General features: G+C 39.4%; 3 protein-coding genes across 3 annotated transcripts; 2 read left to right on the forward strand and 1 right to left on the reverse strand.

The window, feature by feature from the left end:
- The first annotated feature begins 3,112 nt into the window (after positions 1 to 3,112).
- LOC101313281 lies at positions 3,113 to 6,491 on the forward strand. Its single transcript, XM_004292688.1, has 4 exons — positions 3,113 to 3,454; positions 5,133 to 5,195; positions 5,376 to 5,507; positions 5,743 to 6,491. The coding sequence occupies exons 1-4, from the start codon at positions 3,113 to 3,115 to the stop codon at positions 6,031 to 6,033; spliced, it is 828 nt and encodes a 275-aa protein (XP_004292736.1). The 3' UTR covers positions 6,034 to 6,491.
- Positions 6,492 to 6,711: 220 nt separating this feature from the next.
- On the reverse strand, positions 6,712 to 10,855 carry LOC101300205 (aberrant root formation protein 4-like). Its single transcript, XM_004290879.1, has 13 exons — positions 10,476 to 10,855; positions 10,240 to 10,389; positions 10,082 to 10,154; positions 9,166 to 9,338; positions 9,005 to 9,064; positions 8,706 to 8,850; positions 8,527 to 8,586; positions 8,164 to 8,429; positions 8,002 to 8,073; positions 7,758 to 7,835; positions 7,456 to 7,656; positions 7,224 to 7,275; positions 6,712 to 7,061 (listed from the first exon to the last, which is right to left on the reverse strand). Exons 1-13 carry the CDS (start codon positions 10,689 to 10,691, stop codon positions 6,841 to 6,843), a joined length of 1,767 nt encoding a protein of 588 aa, XP_004290927.1. The 5' UTR covers positions 10,692 to 10,855; the 3' UTR covers positions 6,712 to 6,840.
- An 809-nt stretch (positions 10,856 to 11,664) lies between these two features.
- On the forward strand, positions 11,665 to 17,463 carry LOC101300496 (trafficking protein particle complex subunit 9-like). Its single transcript, XM_004290880.1, has 10 exons — positions 11,665 to 12,075; positions 12,226 to 12,432; positions 12,558 to 12,740; positions 12,846 to 12,955; positions 13,067 to 13,126; positions 13,358 to 13,646; positions 13,926 to 14,218; positions 14,407 to 15,272; positions 15,811 to 16,767; positions 16,878 to 17,463. The coding sequence occupies exons 1-10, from the start codon at positions 11,665 to 11,667 to the stop codon at positions 17,096 to 17,098; spliced, it is 3,597 nt and encodes a 1,198-aa protein (XP_004290928.1). The 3' UTR covers positions 17,099 to 17,463.
- The last annotated feature ends 3,550 nt before the right edge of the window (positions 17,464 to 21,013 follow it).

A 21,013-nucleotide genomic window follows, 5' to 3' on the forward strand; every position in this document is an offset into this window, starting at 1 on the left:
TGAATGTAGCGGATGTTTTCACTTTTTTCTTATCTTTACTTCTCTTTCCTTTCACCCTCTCACTCTCTTTTGTTCATGGTGTTAAATTGAGCACGCTCTATTACTGGCACTGCGCAACGATAATGTGATGGAGATAAATCGAGGTAAAAATGTAAAATTTAGCTTGAGAGTTTAAGATCATATCTAATTTTTAATTGATTGAAAAATACTATTGTGAAAAAGGTAGCACATTTTTCTTGACACACAGTACTTACTTTTATTTGTTTTATTATAGCTATTTTAAGAATTATACCCTTAATTTAATTATCTGATCCATCAAATACATGTTTAAAGTTAATTAGCTTGCTATTTTAATCAGAAGATAACATCAGAATTGACATTTGAAAGTTGCGTCAGTTGTCAAAGCCAAAGTACTTGTGACATGGATATTTTCCGTTCGCTCCTCAACATTTTATCCAGGAGTGATTGTGGCATACAAAGCTCTGGGTTGATATTTATGACGGGCCTTAAATTTTGCTATATATTGCATCAACTCACTAGTGCAGAATTAGGTTTTGCAATTTTTTGGGTTCAACTACTGCAGTACACTTCGCCATGAATTTCATTTTCCTTCCACCGGCTTGATTGTCTAACATTTATATCGTCTATATTCATGTAAGGCTGCTAACGTGAAGTTAATTTGGCAAAAACACTTAAATGGAATTTACTTTAGGGAGTCTTAAAATTTCACAATAAATACATATTACTTCCGAGTGTAAGATTAATTATTCTCCATTCAGTTATATAATTAGACTTAAGTCGTTTTTCTTACTTATCTAGAGAGCGATCGATTTGTGTGATACAATAGCCCACGATATTTTTTACTTATATGGTAAACTCAAATACTAAATAATACATTGCCCAGCTACCTGCTACTTTTATGAAAGGTCGAAAATGCAAAAGTGGTACGCGTTACTTAAACTCACCATAGTGAGCAAATGATTGTACCAACATGTTTAGCCATTTTTAGGGAGTATGGAAAAATACAAAACTAATTCGATCGTTAGGTTTCCATTTGTTTTGAGAGTTATAGTGAATGTAAGTACACTGTACACTTCAATTTTGTAAGATTGTATCATTCTTTGCCTATGTAAGAAAACATTAAAATTTGTATCACGACAGATTCTCAATTAACGACAAATTCTCAATTTATCTTGCTAGACTTTGCCAAAGATTGGGTTAGATTTATGCAAACCATCTATAGGGTCATCTAGCTTATGAGATTTTTCTTTTCTTTTTATTATTATCTCTTTTAAGAAACTTTCTATGTTTCATAAATTTCTCTAGCGTTTCGGGAGCTATACATTTTATGTGCTTTTAGAAATGTTATGGAGTAATACCAAATGAGAGGACCCGTTTTCGGATTTTCTATGTATTTGATGTCTAAATGCGTGGTCATAGTGGAGGGTTGGGAGTAGCTAAGTTTGCCCATGTTGGAGTGCTTGTGGAGCAGATCATTACGTTGTTAAGATCTGTTGGTTTACAGGGTATTGCTCATGTTTCTAGGGGTCGGGTGGGAATGAGGTTGCGCATGTTGTCGCAACTAAAGTAGTTTATTTAGAGGGGCGTAAGTTTTGGTTTGGGGTTGGGCCTGACTGGTTCTTGGATGTTGTCAATGACGATAGATCTGTAATTGATGTTAAGTTTTTGTTAAGGGTTAGGCCCAACTAGTTCTTGGATGTTGTCAATAACGATAGACCCGTAACTGGTGTTAAGTTTTGGCTAGAGGTTGGGCCCTACTGGTTCTTAGATGTTGTCTGACGATAGACCCGTAACTGGTGTTATACTGTTAGTACTAGGGAAATTAGTAGAACAACTTTGGTTACCAGTTACCATTGATAATTCCTGTCATTTGTAGTTTTGTTAATCTTTATTAATAAAAGTATTCATTTCTCCAAAAAGGAATAAAAAAGAAAAAAAAAAAAAAAAGAAGTGGTCATAGTCCTACGTATTAATGCACGTGAGTGATAACAATATTTTTACCTGCTTATATAGAAGACAACACAAGAGAATGTAATGATCATTATGGATAGACATAATATTGTTGTCTCATGAGGACACATCAAACATAAAATAAAATTTTATGGAAACTTTTGATTTCAATGTTTTGGGATAAGTTGTAGAATTCATAAACTTTAACATGTTAACTAATATGCAAAACGATACTATCTTCCAAGTTAGTAAACCACTATTGCCATCTCATGGATCACGTTAGAAAAGATTAAAAAGATTTCATCAAACATTTTCATATCTATGATTTAGCACAAACCGTAGAATTCAGAAATTTGAACTTAACTAATATGCAAAACAATTCCATGTTTAGAGTTACTAAAGGTTCAACACTAGTGGTCATAATTTTGCATTATCGTAATTCCACGTAAGACTCCAAATGTAATCAATTAATACAAATAATCTTTTTTTAAGATTATGACACGCACCGACTTATTCAGATTTTTGTCAAAATGTAAATCAATGAATAGAATTTCTACGTAATGAAGCTATTGCCCTATAAATAGTGATGCAAAGAAACTAAAGAATTAGAAAAAGTGGATGAGAAAGAATTCGTGACCTAAAACATTCTTTATCATTGTTACAAGCATTTGGGATTCGGATGAACAACTCGGCAAAGAAGAAAAGATGAGGCCGCGGGTCATCATGCCCTACACTAGTTGATGGGCCACGGGTCATGGGCCATGGATCGGGTATTCGTGACCCGAGGGAACGAATTTTGTCAGCGTCACACACGCCACAGAGTGGGCCCAACCCAACTAAAAAGGAAATATAAAATAAGAAACTCCTACTTGAAAAAAGAAATTAAAAAAAAAAAAAAAAGAAGTCAGAGTCGCCAGACCCAACGAAGAGAAGAACAAAAAACGAAAAACTGGAATCAACTCCACTTTCATCACCACACATATAACACACCACCCTTCCCCTCATATATATATATATATTTCCTAACCCACCTCTCTCTCTCTCTCTCTCTCATTCTTCATCCGCCACTCTTCTCTCTAAAACCTTCTTCTCTCTTTCTCTCTCTAAAGCCTCCTCCTTTTCTTCTCTATCTATCTAGATGATGGTGGCGAAGGACGACTGGACGAGGGCCGCGATGACCGACGACGTCCTCGTCGTCGAGCTACTGCTGCGGCTCAAGGAGTCACGAGCGGCGACGTCGTCGTCGTCGCTTCTCCAGTCTCGCTTCACGGCCAAATCCGTGCTTCCGCGGTGGGGGATGCGTCTGCCACGTAGCAAGGCGGCGGCGTCCTCGAGATGCGAGGCTGTTTGGAGCAGGAGTAACAAGAGTAAGAAGGACGACTCGACTAGATGCAGCCCTACGACGCCGCTCTCGTGGAGCGGCGGCGGCTCGCCTTCTGGCACTGCCGATGGATTCGAAGAGTCCAGCCGTCCCAGATCCAAGGTCTAGCTCTCTCACTCTTTTCTTTTCTCACTTTTTTTGTGTTTTGGATTCGTCGCTGGCTGATCTCTTCTCTCTGAAAGGCCTGTTGTTTTCGTCATCGGTTGACCGAAATATCCACGGCGAGCTCAGTGTGCTGGAGCTGAGCTGCCTTCGGATTTTCCGTGGCGTCCGTCGTCGTCGCTTTTTCACGAAGCATTCATGGCTTTTTTTTTTCTCTTCTTTGAAGTTCTGAAACTTTTTTTTAATTTCCATTTGTGTCCTTCATCTTCCTCTTCTCTAATTACTGTGTCATCAAAGATTTCCGTTTTGAATTCCCGGATTTTAAAACCGACGTTTCTGTTTGCCGTTTGCCTTTCGCTGTCGTCATCTTGAGCTGCTAAATTGCCTCCTACTCACTAGCTGACAAGATGAGATACGTCATTTAGTTTCGCTCTTCTAGATTACCTTAGTAGCTCGCAGATCAATCTGCGGTGGTCAACCGTCGGCGGCCACCGTTCACGGTGTCGCTCTTATTTATCTCTACGACCAAAAATGGCCTACTTTTCCTTATTCCTCACGTGATGTAGCAGATCAAGACTCCTCCCTCACGTTTTCGTCTCGCTCCTTTTGCCGGTCACCTGTCATTCTTTGTTTACCCTTCCAGATTTACAAAACTACCCTCCTGATTCCGGTCAATTCCGAAGTTTCCTTCTTCTCTTCTCTGAACCTTCTTTTCTTTTCTTGAATAGTTCTGGTGTTTGCCACAAAATTTATCGCCGCGTTAAGTCAAAAGTACGGGCAGAGCGGCAGAGAGTTGAGGGCGTTTCGGTCATATTACGACAGATAGGGTGGTGACGTGGGCCCTATTCTCAAGGCGCGGTGGGGCCCATGGGCTTTTGGCTTTGGGATAGGTCCTCGTTCGGTTTGGTGTGGCGTTTTTAGTGGGGGGTTGCTGCTTGAGTAATTATCCTCTGTGGGGCGGTGCAGGCGCTCTTAGGATAGACCTTCGTCTCTCTTGGAATAATGACTTGTTTCCTGGGCTTTCTGGAGATCCAGGAAACCCCGGTTGCCTATCGGGGCGGTCGGTTGGTGGATTTGGTTTTTGAATATGGATCTGATGGTTGTGAGTAGTCTGGTGCGGTGTGGCTGTATTTTTGTTTTTAATTTTGAAATTTTTTGGTTGTTTTTTAATTTTCGAAAGGGGATTTGGATTCGGTGTGAAGGTAGCTGGAGTTGTCAGGGAGCGAGAGGCAAACATATTTATATGGATGCTAATGGCGATGTGAGGTCATGTGAGTCGTGAGGAGGTCACGTGAGGAATAAAATAGGGGGGACTTTTTCATGTGTGGCCACGTGGAAATTCATGATGTTGGCCTGAAAGATGATGGGAGTTGGGAGAGGGGTTTGAAATGGTGAAGCTTTATAGGAGAAGATGGTAAATTGGTATGGGTTTATTTGAAGATGGATGAGTAAAAGATGGAGTTGAGCTTCAATTTCTGATTGTTAGGCAGAATAATTGACAGTGTTTTAACGCTTGTGGATTTATTTCGTGGTCATTTTTTTTCATAGATTACGATGTTTGTTGATTGCAGGACTCTGCGTGTTTCTGTATCTAAACCTATAGATATATGCAGTGTCGTTATATCTTTGCTGTTTTTGGGTATGTTTGCTGAAAATTAGTTGGCTTTTGATATTTCAGGTTACTGCTGCGTATGAATCCACTAGCACCACTAATGGAATCAAGAGGGCAAGAAAGAAGAAGGTAATAGACAAATTTTCTTTTCTCAAATATCATTTTTGGCACCCACTTGATTTCACTTTCAAGATTTAACCTCCAATTTGTCACCCCGTTATTCTGCGTCTTAATGGGATTTTGATAGATTGGCTTACGAGTTAAAGAATTCTGCTTTGTTTTGATATTGACTTGCTTGTTCCTTTGCAGTCATATGATGAGCTTAAAGAAGAGGAAACTTCGTTGTTGAAAGAAAGGACGAGTTTGAGAAAGGAAATAGCGACATTACAGACTACCTTTAAGGAGCAAAGAGCCAAAAATGAGAACTTAAAGAGAGCGAAGGTGATTCTGCTGTCCTTTATCTTATATCTTTTACTATTTATATCTTCTAAGATCAGGCCCCCTCTTGTCTTTCATCTCTGTCAAGGTTGATAAAAATAGAATCGAAATAGAATGGAGAATATTTGCTATTCTACTATTGTATTGAAAGCATATTCCTTTAAAAATCTCATTTCTTGATTTCTCAGCCTGTTTTTGGCCTTTCCTTGCTGAATTTGTATGTATTTTTGCTTTGCAGCTAGACTTGAACTTGCACTCTTCTGCCACAAATTTGATTGCGTACTTTGATGGAGCCGAGAACGCTATTGCCAGTCAAGCCCATCAAAGAACAGCACCTCCTAGTTTCAGTCACTTTCCTTCACATTTGCTTTCACATGTCACACCTTATGTTCATCCATATCCACAATTGGATTCCTGCGATGAACACAAGGCTGTTTCGTCATCTGGGAACAATTCTTTCGTGCTACCTGATCTAAACATGGTGCCTTCCGAGGACTCTGGTTCGGAGATTTTGTACGGGATGAGCTGAGACGGAAAGCAAAGCAAAGCATAATGGTGTTTCAAATGTAACATAGCACATTGCCTGAAAGCTTTTATAAGTTCTATAACAAGAGTCAGCAGCATTCAGTGGAAGTTACCGAATATAACCTGCTCTGAATCCCATCGGTTTAGAATTTTACCAAATGGGAAGTTGACTAGTGGATGGAGAAAGTTTTGAGGGGTTTGTGTTTAGTAAATTAGCAGTAGACTGTTAATTATGTGACAAAGGTTCCTGCTTTTTTCTCTAAACATTCTTTTATTCGGGGTAAAACCCTCGTTTACTTCTCCTTCTTCAGATTATTTAGCTCATAAGTTGTACCATTCCTTGTAGTTTCAAACGTTGTTAGACTAGTTTTTCAGTTTTCACAGTTTTACAGTGTAGTTGAATTTACAATTCACCAGATCCTTTTTATGGGAGATTGAATTGAAATGAAATTCAGAATTAACACAGGGAAAATCTTTAATCATCGTCTTTGTCAATTCTCAAATCACAATTTGTGATATGAGAATGGAAGAGCAAGAAGCTCAAATCCCATGCATGTCTATACACGGTACTTTGTTGCAAACTAACGTCATATTGATTCTACGTCTCGCATGCATTTTGATACATAATGGCCTATTGGCCACCATCATATATAATTTTTCACAGAAAGATATAACATTTGTTGCAAACTTCATTTTAATAAGATCACAGGTAATTCTAACTTTTCATACACAATTTTCAACTGTACAGAACCTCAAAATTGGAACAGGATACAAAAATGGGAGAACTAAGATCATAGATCCAGGTGACGACTTATGTAGACTCTTTCAACTTTTCTTCAACAAGCTCTATACAGCGGTACAAAACTAATTCAACTGGGTTAAAAGTACAAAGAGTGTCAACTGTAAGCTCATCACTTTCATTCTTGTTCTTGGCCACTATGACTGTAACTAGGGTTCGTAGAGGTAGAAGCCATTCATTATAGGCTTTCTGTAAATTGCTTCTGGAAAGTACTCCGGTATAGTTGGTCTTTCCTGTATCATTTCACCAAATTAGTGTATACAAGTGAGAAATAGATCAAATTTTGAAGGGAGTTGCAACAATTAGCAATAAAGTAAAACGTCCAAAGTAGAGATAAAGACACCACAGCATTGCATTTGCTTTATTAATTCACCGATCATATTTTAGTATTTTACCTCTTGATTCTGCTATCAGTACATATCGGTACAAGTTGAGTGCAGACAGGACCTGTAGAATAGTACAAATTGTAATGCAATTTAGAAAATCTGACATGTATCTATAAGCCTACACAATTAGTTGGCAAGCACAAGCTTAACCAAAAAGCATTAGAAAGAGAACAATTCATTAGTTTAAGCAATCATGATATAATCAGGAAAATAAACCCAGCAACGCAAGTGGAAGCCATACCGAATCAGTCTGCTCAGGAAAGGATGGAGGTCCTCCCTTTGGGGGCCTTAGAATAAACTCCACCAATTCCAGGATACTGGCAGTCCACAACGATGAACGGGGATGTGCATTATGTTCTTCTCTCAAAGCTCGACCATTTCCCATTTTTTCACAACTTTCCTTGTGCATTTCTCCTTTAACGATATCAAAAAGGATTGCAATCTATATACAGTTGAAACACCAACATTAAGTACTTCAAGTTTAACTTTAGCAAAGTTAAGGCTTACATATCATAAATATAAAGACTGTCTATATAGGTTTACCATAGAGGAAGAATCACTTTTTGTGATCAAAGCCTTTAGGATGTCGAACCTATGACAAGTTGGAATATCAGCCAGAATCTGATTTTGAGTGGCAAATATTAGTGATGGTATATAAAGTACATCATAAGCAAAAGCTTAGTGACAATTGACCATAGAATGAGATAACTATAACTGCTAGACACTATCGTGTATGCATATTATTGGACAACAAAAGCCATGGGGCAACAATAATCCAAATCCTCACCCACTTAAATGCATCAAAGGCATTTTTCCTCAACTCTGTGTCCGCTGTATACATGATGACCATTTGAATAGCCTAAAATGTAGCATAAAGGAGATGAAACAAATTAGATTATTTTCATTTTTGATAAAAAAAGATGAATATATAATGATAGCGAGAGACAACCTGCAGAGCAGCAAAAAGGCCTGGCATGTCGGCTGAGAAGTCACTATGTTCGTCACAAGGGGAAATATTTCCACCTCTGATGCTATGCAAGAAATCGATTGCATGTTTTTTGAGTTCCCATGGCAGAGTGACAGAAGCTAGTATGTGCTTCAGCATGCCAAAAGCTTGCCACCTTTTAGTCTGATTATTCTGAAGTTCATTTTTGACAGCAGTCAAATCCTCATGAGCAGCCGTGGCAACCTCATTAGAAGCATGGCCCCAAATCACTTCAACAAAGCAAAAGAGAGTTGAGTGACAGTGTGTCAAGATAGAAAAAGATTGATACTCAGAGAAAATGAACAACCAACATTCACAAACATAAACCTGAAACAGATGCACCACATTTGACGTCCACGAAAGAATCAACATAGAGATCTTTATCGTCTGAGCGCACCCAAAGACAAGACAAGAGAAGAAACATCAAGGGGTCTTAAATTTGGAGATAAAAAACAGTAAGATTTCTTATAGTAGATAAGTACTCATGGAGATAAATGGAATTTTACCTCCTATTACAATCCTACTTATTTTGTCAACATCAGACCCCGTAATTAAGCCTAGATATGAGAAACCACAATACGGGAAGAAACTAGACAGCTGCAGTACAAAGGCCTGTGAACTTGAAGCTTCGAAATTCATGCTGACAAGAGCCTGCAAGTGAGAGGTGTAATTTGAGAGAAGTAAATCAAATAGGGAATACATGATCAAATTCAGAACTACTTTAGATGGGCACTTGAACGGTGGATATAGAACATATTAAGACGACAGTCAAACTTGAACTCAGAATAGATGGTGATATGCCAACCACTATCTCTAGCACATAAAGACCAAGAAGAGCAGAAAGCTTTTCATGTACTCCGCCTTCCTGTTGCATGAAACGAAAAGATCATCAGGATCTAATAATATACAAAGAATCCCGCGAATATCTCTAAAGCAAGAATAAGCAAGTGTCAAACTGTCACTGACCAACTTCATGCAAACTGCATGTATGGAATCAGCAATTCCCACAGCTCTATCAAACATTTTTTGTAATTCGGCTTCATCTTCCAATTCTGAAGACACGCCTTTCAAAACTTTGAAAATAATACGAGTAGCTTGTCTTACTTGCTCAAAGTGGCGCCTCTGAAGGGAGAGAAATACTGAAGGCAAGAAAGGAAAATAATGTAGAAAATTCTCAGCCCTCAGCAGGTTAAAAGAATAGTTTCATCATAATGATCATTCGTTTAATCAAGAATAAGCGAGAAACAGCACCACAATAATATTTGAGCTGTGATCCAAAAGCATGAGAAAGTTCACTTCAGTGGCACTGTTCCAATGATAGAAATTCCAAGTTCCTTACTTGGGTTGCCCTTAAGACAGCCGTCAACAGTTGACAAATCAGTTAATATGGGAAGATCACTATACATTTATTTAAAAGAAAGTCCAACAGATCTTTCACTTGTACGATATTGCTTTTCCAGATATTCAATGGAAGACCCTTCTTTTCCCCCACAACCAACTTCTCCAGCAAGTCTCAAGTGAAATGAGCTCACAATCCTCAGGTGAAGAACCTCTTTTATTCTTTTTTCAACCATTCAACTTGTTTAAAAAATTAAAATACTACCTTAACCCCACCCCCCACAAGCATTCTCTACACCATTCCAGCTCCCGGACAACCAACATACCAGTAAAGCGAATACTAAATCTAAATCGAAACCCAGAAAATAAGCTACTATTACTGGTATCGAACACCTAACGTTATTTTACACAGAATCTACTGACATTGTCGACTATGCATATAAAATAAAGAACCACCAAAAACTCAATTTTTGCGCCAATTCCATAACTGACATAGATAGTGAATCCACACATTGCTCAAGGAAGGAAGCTCACTGAAACTAACCTTTTGAAAACCCTGAGAGAAGAGGTACAACATAGCCATAATCCCCACCTTTCTTATTAAGAGAATCCAATGCCTGAGCCAAATTACAACCTAACACCATCAGAGAACTAAAACCCCAAACAAACACTAAGCTGAGAGAAAAAAATTTAAGTCCGTACCTCGCCGAGAACTGCAAGCATGTCTCTGGCACCACACATTGATATAAACCGATCAATAATGCTCTCCACCACCTCCAGGCACCTCTCCGAAACTCCTCCAAACTCCGAAACCGCCTTGGGCAACTCGAATTGTAGCTGATCAAATATGGCCTGGCAAATCAACAAACAAACAGTAGGTAAGCATCAATTTAGGGTTTAGAGAATTGAAGAACGTGACGAATTGGATGAAATTGAACCTGGTCTGATTGAGAAGAGATGAAGTGGTGAAGTTGAGTGAGGGTTTTGAAGGCGGTGGCTTCTGAATTTTGATTGTCCGGGTCTGACTGAGCGGAGATTGAAGCGAGGAAGTCGATGAGGTCCGAGACTGAGCTCTCTGGTTGATCGGCTGATTGGGAGAGTGAGAGTAGGAGCTGCTGAAGAACGGGGGAGGATTGCTCCGGTTGGTCTGCCATGGTTGCGCGCCAAAATTTCGAAAGCCGGAAGATGAGGTTTGCTCTGAATCTGAATTGGGATTCTGCGGAAGAATAAAGGCGCGAAGGCGAATCTAGTTGTGAATCGCTCTCTTGCTCACTGCCCAGGATTCCAGGAACAATGGTTAAATTACCATTTTACACTCCATGCTAATTGTTGGTTGGTCCAAATTTTAATCAGAAATACGAAAGACGAATTGCCAATATTGGATTGAGACAAATGTTAAGTTACACATTTGCAAGAGTTTTGGAGCGACAATTTTCACTAACCAAGTGAACCTAAAAACCCACTAAATGAATAATTTATCTTCAAATGAACTTAGATAATAAATCTCAAAATTGAGACTGTCTATAACATGTTATTGAAAGAACTGTAATCGTATATGTTCAGCCCTAGATTTGACGCGAAAATGAGGGTTAAAGAGTGAGGTCACGTTGGTGAACACAATCACCATCTTAGCCCCCAAACCTAAAGGTCTGAAGCAAAGACCTAGAGTCGGATCTTTACGAGGGTCGTTAGAGAGCCTTCATCATGTCCCTATATCTTTAGATTTTAGTGTTAGTAAAATCAGCCCACTCAATCATTAAACAAGTCCTCCGACCACCCGTGAAGTACCTCTCTTTCTTATCGATTAAACATGAACTTATCATACGAATGAGCTTATTTTGTTGAAATTCACATGATTACAAGAAAAAACAAGAATAAGACACGAGTTTCACTAAAGAGTATGGTATGATATATTTTTTAAGGAAATGCAATAAATGACCAAAATAATGTTATCTGATGTCCAAAATGTAAATTAATAACTTACCGAAAAAAATGTAAATAAATAAAGAAGTAAGACCAACAGTGGACCAAACACCTTTCCCTCCTCTCCATCTCAATCACACTATCTTTCTCACTCTCCGATCACACCGATCTGACCACCATTTCTCACTCCGACCCGGATCCGAAATGGAGCCGGACGTCAGCATCGAAACCAGCTCCATGATCCGCGTGGCGGTCCTCCCGATCGGCCACGTCCCCCCGGTGCTGCTGCGCGACTACCACGCGATGCTGCTCCGCCACCAGACGATCCCTCTCTCCGCCGTCAGCTCCTTCTACACGGAGCACCAGAAGTCGCCGTTCGCTCACCAGCCCTGGGACTCCGGCAGCCTCCGCTTCAAGTTCGTCCTCGGCGGCGCCCCTCCCTCCCCCTGGGAGGACTTCCAGTCCAACCGCAAAACCCTCGCCGTCATCGGCATCTGCCACTGCCCTTCCTCCCCCGATCTCGGCTCCGTCATGGATCAATTCGACACCGCCTGCCGCGCCTACCCCGCCGCCCTCGTCGAGCGCTGCTTCGCCTTCTCTCCCGCCGATTCTCAGGTCTGCTCTTCTAATTTTGAGCTTTCGATTCGGAGTTTATCGAATTCTAAGGAGTAATTGTGTTGAATAGAAGTGATTTAGGTGCAGGATTGATTGAAATGTTTATAATTTGATGTTGTAAGAGTGATTGTGAATTGGATTGTGTTGCAGTTGGAGGATGGGAGTAAGAAAGGATGGAATTTAATGCTGTTTCCGCCTGCGGATCGGGCGACGCAGGAGTTTCACTTGCAAACAATGATGCAGGACATAGCGGCGTCATTGCTAATGGAGTTTGAGAAATGGGTGCTTAAGGCGGAGCCGGCAGGGACTATTGTCAAGACGCCGTTGGATTCTCAAGCTACTCTCAACTCTGAGGAGGTTTATATCTAGGTGTCCTATATAATTTTTTAAGCTGTTGTATATGTGAAGTGTTTGTGCGTGTGACTTTTGTGTTAAATGTGTTCGAGTTAGTAGTGCCTGAGAATTGATATTGCAAAGTGCAGGTTATAAAGGCGAAGAAGCGGAGGCTTGGGCGTGCACAGAAGACAATGGGAGATTATTGCATGCTGGCAGGATCACCAGTTGATGCCAATCTTCATTACTCTACTGCGCTGGAACTTGCTAGGTTGACTGGAGATTTTTTCTGGTATGCTGGTGCATTGGAGGGGAGCGTTTGTGCATTACTGGTAATGGTTTAATGGTTCCCCTGTACTTTCATGGCTTGCTGTTTGACTATTGATTAGATTTCCTTTTGACTAATTGGTTGTTGTGAAATATGCTCATGTTATCAGATTGACCAAATGGGCCAAAAGGATACAGCCGTGGAAGAAGAAGTCAGATATCGGTATAGTAGTGTCATTTTGCACTACAAGAAGTCATTCATACAAGAAAATGCTCAGAGGTAATTCACAAAATGCTTCTCTTTAGGTAGTTGCAACTTTTTAGTGCTTAATATCGATGATACTATGAATTCTGGAATACTAACAGTGATTTATTATTCGTTTCTGTGCAGAGTTTCACCCTTAACATTTGAACTTGAGGCTACTTTGAAATTAGCAAGGTTTCTTTGCAGGTAAACTTCCTTGATGAAAACAAATGAATTTAAACTTCTCTCCCATGACTACTGTTAAATGAAATGACAAGTATCCACACAGTTATATTAAGGCAAAACAGATGTGCATTACATGTATCTCTATAAGCTCCTGTCATAGGTTGGATCCTTGGGACGACCAACATCAAATCAAACATAAGTTATACTTTACACTCTTGATCTTATGAGCTTAATTTTGGTTCGTTTTGGCAGACGAGAGCTGGCTAAGGAGGTAGTGGAGCTACTAACAAATGCAGCAGATGGTGCGAAATCTCTGATTGATGCCAGTGATAGACTTGTACTCTATGTTGAAATTGCTCGTTTGTATGGAACTCTCGGTTATCAGCGAAAAGCTGCCTTTTTCTCTAGGCAGGTAGCCCAGTTATATTTGCAACAAGATAATAGACTGGCTGCCATTAGTGCAATGCAAGTGTTGGCAATGACCACAAAAGCCTACCGGGTTCAAAGTAAAGCTTCAGTCTTAGAAGATTCTCTTTCCAAAGTGAGTAAGAATTCCTGCATAATTGGCATTACTGTTTCTCTGCATGCACATGCATCTGTTTTGTTTCCAGGCCATCAATGGCATATTTTAGTCCCTTCTCTATTGTAATTCAAAATGGAACTCTTGTAGGGGAAATAAAGAATTAGGTTGAGATGCTTATTCTCCCAGAAACATTCTATGCAATTTCTGTTTTACAAGTCTTGTTTACTTTGCAGCTTAGACTGTGTGTATGTTCCTAGGAAATAATTCACTAACTTTTCTTTTATTTCCTGACAGAAGGAAACTGGATCAGGTCTTGCTGAGAGTGGGAAAATACTCCACCAGTCGGTAGTGTCTCTATTTGAGTCTCAGTGGAGCACATTACAGATGGTTGTACTAAGGGAAATCCTGCTATCTGCTGTCCGAGCAGGAGATCCTCTTGCTGCCTGGGGTGCAGCAGCAAGACTACTAAGATCATATTATCCTTTAATTACGCCTGCTGGGCAAAATGGCCTTGCTAGTGCACTTTCCAATTCAGCGGATCGGTTGCCATCAGGAACTCGCTGTGCTGACCCTGCCTTACCTTTCATTAGGTCTTCACCAGTACCTAAGCATTTTCCTGTTAGTAAATGAAAATTTTATATTCTGTGCACCTAACAACAAATATTGTATATCCTGTGCTAGTTTAAGTTTATTTACATTGTCAAGTAATAATGTAAAATTTCATTAGAGTTCATTTAATATTTATGTGATATCCTAATTCAGTCATGTTTGCTTTTAGGTTATATTCTTTTCCTCTCCATCCCTCACAAATGGACATTGTCAAGCGCAATCCTGCTAGAGAAGACTGGTGGGCTGGAGCTGCTAATACTGGGCCTTTTATTTACACGCCATTCAGCAAGGGAGAGCCAAGCAATAGCAGCAAACAGGAGTTGATATGGATAGTTGGAGAACCAGTTCAGATTCTGGTAGAACTGGCAAACCCATGCGGCTTTGATTTGAAGGTCGATAGTATATATCTCTCCGTGCCTTCAGGAAATTTTGATGCTTTTCCAGTCGCTGTAAATCTTCCACCCAATTCATCAAAGGTGGTCACTTTATCAGGGATTCCAACTTCAGTGGGGCCAGTGACAATACCTGGATGCACCGTCCACTGCTTTGGTGTTATTACTGAACACCTGTTTAAGGATGTTGACAATCTACTCCTTGGAGCTACACAAGGACTTGTTCTTTCTGACCCTTTCAGATGCTGTGGGTCTGCAAGGTTGAAAAATATATCTGTCCCAAGTATTTCTGTAGTTCCACCGCTGCCATTACTGGTTTCTCGTGTTGTTGGTGGTGATGGTGCAATCATTCTACACGAAGGTGAAATTCGTGATATATGGATAAGTCTGGCTAATGCTGGTACAGTTCCGGTGGAGCAAGTCCATGTATCACTATCTGGAAAACACCAAGATTCTGTTCTCTCGATCGCATCTGAAACCTTAAAATCTGCCCTTCCCTTGAGGCCTGGAGCAGAAGTGACAATACCTGTGACTTTAAAAGCTTGGCGAATTGTAGCAGCAGATGCTGATACTGCTGCCGGTAGGAGTGCCTCTAAGCACTCTAAGGATGGAAATAGCCCCACATTATTGATCCATTATGCAGGTAAAGTTTATATTTGATATACAGGGAGCTTCTCTCAAGGGACCTTGTGACACCAAAAAGAATTTAAAAAAGTGTTAAAAATTTTAGTTGAGATTTTGAATCTTCATCATACAAGTCTTCCAACTTTTGATTTGACAGGCCTTGCTAAGTCCTTACTGCAATGTACTTATTAGATAGGCCCTCATGTATATAATAATGATTGGTCTTTTTCGATCAAAAGCACACATTACAGTTTGGCATTATTAGTTCCAATTTTTTTTATTATCACCCTAGAGCCCAGAGCTAAAAGAAATTAGTAGAATGTAATAATAGCGTCTAAGAAAAAAGTTTTGTTTTATTTGCTTTCATATGCTCTATATATCCATGCTAATTATTGTTTTTAAGACTAGCAGCACACTGGCACCAGGAGCATGAAATGATTCAAGGGCATGTGCCATTTAGTAGTGCGCTACTTGTTTTCTTTCCAAGAGTAAATCTGGTTTACCTTGTGAAATTTGTTTTATTTCTGTTAGAAATGCTGTTTTGTTTTGCTTCTCAGGGACTGTGCCAAATACTGAAGATCCTTCTACAGATAAGTCTGTTGTCCCGCCTGGCAGACGCTTGGTTGTTCCTTTGCAGATTTGTGTTTTGCAAGGTTTGTCTTTTGTAAAGGCTCGTCTGCTCTCGATGGAGATTCCTGCCCAAGTAGGTTACAACCTTCCGACACCAGTTCATACTGATTATAGTCTTACTGAAGGAGCTGCGGGCACTCCAAATAAGTTGGACCAATTGGTGAAGATTGATCCTTTCAGAGGAAGCTGGGGACTTCGCTTTCTTGAACTTGAGTTGTCTAATCCCACTGATGTTGTTTTTGAAATTAGTGTTTCGGTCCAACTGGAGAACACTGATCATGAGCAGAGCCTCTCCGTTGATCAAGATGCTACTGAGTATGGTTACCCTAAAACAAGAATTGATCGGGATTGTTCTGCAAGGGTACTGATACCACTGGAGCATTTTAAGTTGCCTGTTCTTGATGATTCTTTTTTTGTGAAAGATAATCAAGCTGATGGGAGTGCCAGTGGCAGAAGTACTAGCTTTTCAGAAAGGAATACGAAAGCTGAACTTAATGCCTCTATCAAGAACCTTATATCTAGAATAAAGGTTAGGTGGCAATCAGGGCGAAACAGTTCTGGAGAATTAAATATCAAGGATGCTGTACAGGCTGCCCTTCAGACATCTGTTATGGATGTACTGCTGCCAGACCCATTAACATTTGGCTTCAGGCTTTCTAGAAGTGGCCCTGGACCTGAAAATATTGACTCCCATGAAAAATCCAATGATGAAGTTAACTCTTCTGCTTCTAAAGGTTCTGTGATGGCGCATGAAATGACCCCAATGGAAGTTATGGTTCGTAACAACACAAAGGAGTTAATCAAGATGAGTCTTAATGTGGTGTGCAGGGATGTTGCTGGAGAGGATTGTGTAGAGTGTGCTAAGGCGACTGTCTTATGTTCTGGTAATGTTCCCTTACTTGAAGTATCGTAAGTTTTGTTATTCCTCTACTGCTTGTTATTATAAAGCGATTTCATTTCATTACTGAAGGGGTTTGTGTGGTTTTGTGTTTAGGGGTTTTGAGTGGAATAACCGTGGAGATTCCACCGCTGGAAGAAATCAAGCATTCCTTCTCTTTGTATTTTCTCGTCCCCGGGGAGTACACACTAATAGCGGCTGCCATGATCGAAGATGCTACTGATATCCTCAGGGCTCGTGCAAGAACCACATCCTCTGATGAGCCAATCTTCTGTCATGGGCCTCCATATCATGTCCGGGTTGTTGGCACTGCATAAAAGGTTCATCGCACTTGTGATGTCAATTGGAATAGCAGCGCAAATTGCAGTATGTTAGGTTAGAGAGATGATGCTTTCAGTTTCAGCAAAACCATGCCAGTTTTTTCATTAGACAACGGCAGGAGTTATTGTCCTCCATTTTACCGAGTTCCCGAAACAGATTCTTATCACCAGTGTTACCTTGTTGTATATTTACATTCACAGTTGTAATTTTGTACACTGTTGTGAAATAAGCTTTTACCATCTTCAATCTATCACTGCATGGCTTCGTTTGACACAAAACAATAACAATACATAGAATTCTTATCATGGGTTGTGTGGTTTGTGTGTTTCAACGGTTGTGTGGTTTACAAGTCATGTTCTTCAACAATTTCTAGTCTGCAACGGTAGTTTTACGTATTTTTTGGGCTTGCGCTGGTCTCGAACTAAACTTGTATAAAATAGTGAAGTGTAGGTGAGTAATTGCTTTATGCAGCTCTAGCATTTGCTTAGACAATCATGCAATATATATTATTATGTAAACATCTAAGTCTCTATTACCCATTGCGTAAACAGTGACTAGTGTGGTTTGTGGATTATTATTATACTGATATTGTCCTAACTTAACCACCTTTTAAGGTGTTGAGTTTTAACCACAAAAGACCTCGGTACAATTAAGTGTAATCTATCCACTTATAAATTGTATTTTATTTATCATTTTTCTGACGTGGGATCTTTCTTCTCCGATACATTGAACAATTCTGGAAATATTTTGCTGATTATGGTTACCCATCTTGTCGTTTAATCTATCTTAAACGGTTGATGGCATGCTTATCTGTGGACCTTTGCTTCTTCAATTATTGATTATCACCTTGATCGTTCTGATAATCAATCACTTCTGTTTCAATTTCGTTTGGCTATTCTCTAACAACTGACAAGATCGATGGAAAATGTATAGATTCATTCAACAACAGCTACATCGATATTTCACCTTCAATCACGGTTCTTTGTTTATATCATCCACATAAATCTAATCGGGTAGCACAAATTTTAGAGAAATATACTGATTTTCATGTTTGGATTATGAATCCAAGTATTCAACCCACTACATTGTACATACACACCCTGTCTACACAAATTTGTTGTCAAATCTGTATCATATACATGAAGGTACCGTGCATAGAATATTCTCACTAATTTGTACGAGTGTAAATTAACATGGTTAATCCGCATTCTCTAAAACGAAAACTTCAATAGAAACTAGGCGACTAATTGAGCTTAACAAAGGCAAGAACAGCCGAAGACAAAATCATGTGGTGTGAAACAGTAAATAGTCGGGGCTACATGGCTGAAATATTGTGTCTCTCACTCTCCTAACATGTCCGATCAATTCAACTTCTAAGAGCACGCCTAGAATTGTACTTTTGTGAAAATGAAAGATGGGAGATCTCTCCGACCCTGAAACAGTTTGTTTCAACTAGTCACCTCCCATCCCATCATCATTTCAATTCAATCTTGTGATCGATGTTGTAGTTTCATGCATGTTTATACATAATTGGCCAAATGTTCGATCTGGTAGCTAGTACTATTCATTCTCTATCCAAAACATACCAGCGCAAGAAAGGTTAAACTATAGTAAGTCAACCAAGGCAAGCGATTTGATTGATTAGGCAGATCGAGTAGAGAATATGCAAGAAGCCAAGAACACATATATGGAAATGGTTCATCAAAAAAAAAAAACATATATGGAAATGGTCAACACCCTAATAGGGCAGTATATATATTTTGTTGCCTCTTTCATCTCTGGTTTTGAGTTGAATGTTCTTACATTGTCATAATCAGATATTAGTATTAGGTAATTTGATCGAGTATAGTTTCGTCGAGTTAGGTTTTCGTATGACTGAAAAGCTTGTTTGGAAATATAGGAGGTTACGGTGGTGGTATATAATCCAAGGTGTTGGGTGGTTGGGACCTAAAATTAAAAATTCGGTCGCTCTCTGGTCACCGTGCCAGTTGGTTGTATGGAAGCAAGTCATTTCATAATGAAAATGAAACAAAAGCGACCCAGAAAATGTGAAAGAAATGTGAATGATACTTGGAATGGAACACTTGAACGAAAAGGATTTGATAGTATTCGGATCTGGTGAATTGAATTTTGATAATCCTACTGCAGGTTCTTCCAATTTCGGTTGATATCTTTTTTCGTTTCGAAGAAAATCCTCACAAGTCGTTCTCTCTCATAATCTCGTTTGTTAATCATGTCCCTATATTACTTTCGTTAACAAGCACATTGCATTCGGGTGTAGTGACACCAGTTATAGATTTAGAGACACAAGAATGATAAGAGGGGTGACAAGAAGTGAAATAAAAAGTAAAAGATTGATGAATATTAGCTGATGAGATTTTTTGACATCTCATGTGAGTGATGTGACTTCATAGGCAGTTTGCTTATGCTTTAGTTTTAGGTGATGACAATCAAAGTTTCTTGTTCCTTCAAGGAAAGACATCTTAATGTGATGAAAGGTCATCAGCATGATCGACCTAGTTAAGAACCTGATGATAAACCAACAATCTCAAATTATCAACTGGATCGGATACTGATCATATGATTTTCAGAAATCTCAACCTGTATATGAATCTAAGATTGGTAAATTGATCGACTAAAACCAACCAAAGCCTAATCAAATTGTGTACAGATAAAAGCCACACTATTCCTCAGCTGTCTCCAGTGGACAAAGGAACTCCCAGAAGCAGCTAATCTTCAAAGTCACATGACAGATAGCTAGATCATTCCGCTATGCCATGCACTGACAAAGAAGCTGAGTAAAAACTTCCACAAAATATTCTAATATGAATCTCTCTATCTCATGGGAATTTACCGCTGCAAGGATTTACCATACTTTTGTATGTTGATTTGTTAATTTTGGACCTTTTCCCTCGAACGTACACTTTCCCTCGTGTGAACTTAGAAGGATTTGACCCAAAACAAGAACATCACTGAGGTAATTCCGATCCCTAGATCGAGTTCTCTCATCCAGACTAATTCTTTAGTAACTTTATCTTTTTCTTTTTTCTTTTTTGATAAAAAAAACGAAAAAGAAATAGTACGTAGTTCTATATAGCAATGCCATGCGAGAACCATTTCTAGAGCACCTGCTGGAATGACATAACAGAAGAAATTAAGAGCAATAAACGCACGCAGCATCATTGAAACCTGCAATGGTTGGTCTATTATACATGTCCTTCCGTTTCTTCTAGCTTTTTCTTCATCGATCTATCATATCGATCACCCAGTACGGACATCATACACTGAACGTACTGGTGGGAGCTACGATATATATGGTTAGACAGGTTAGTACTGTTGTTTGTCTCTGCGCTTTAACCCTTTCTGGGTTCTTGTTCTCCATTCATACAGCTTAATTAACAGTTTAGCACTGTACACTAATCGCATTTCTCATAGGAGGGAGCTTCGCCAAATGAGAGTTAATTAAAGGGGTCGACAGTTAGTTAATTAACTAGATTAAATCCAGCGTCGCAAGATATTAATCCTCTCTAGCTAGCTCCTTGTAAACCCGAATTAATGTCATGCATGCATATATGAGAACTCAAAGGCGATGCCGGCCTTGGCAAAATTTACCTTAATTTTCAGGAGCTCTTGTACGTGCTGCTCTAAGATTTGTTCTACCAGTTGTGATACATAGATTTCATACCAATCTCGCTCAATCGGTCACTAGCTATCTGACCATGGAGGAATCGAACAATTGTATTAGACTAAGCCTCATTAAAATCTAACGGTTAAAAGTTATTGTTGTGTTAGTAAACTTACATGAAACCGAGTAACAACTTCAATGATAAGTACGAGAAGTAATTAATTAACCATGCATGTCATGATTACTTATGTTGTGATGGAAGGGTTTGTCTATCATATCATATGAT

The sequence above is a fragment of the Fragaria vesca genome, linkage group LG2 (genome assembly GCF_000184155.1).
Source record: "Fragaria vesca subsp. vesca linkage group LG2, FraVesHawaii_1.0, whole genome shotgun sequence".
Taxonomy (NCBI): Eukaryota; Viridiplantae; Streptophyta; class Magnoliopsida; order Rosales; family Rosaceae; genus Fragaria; species Fragaria vesca.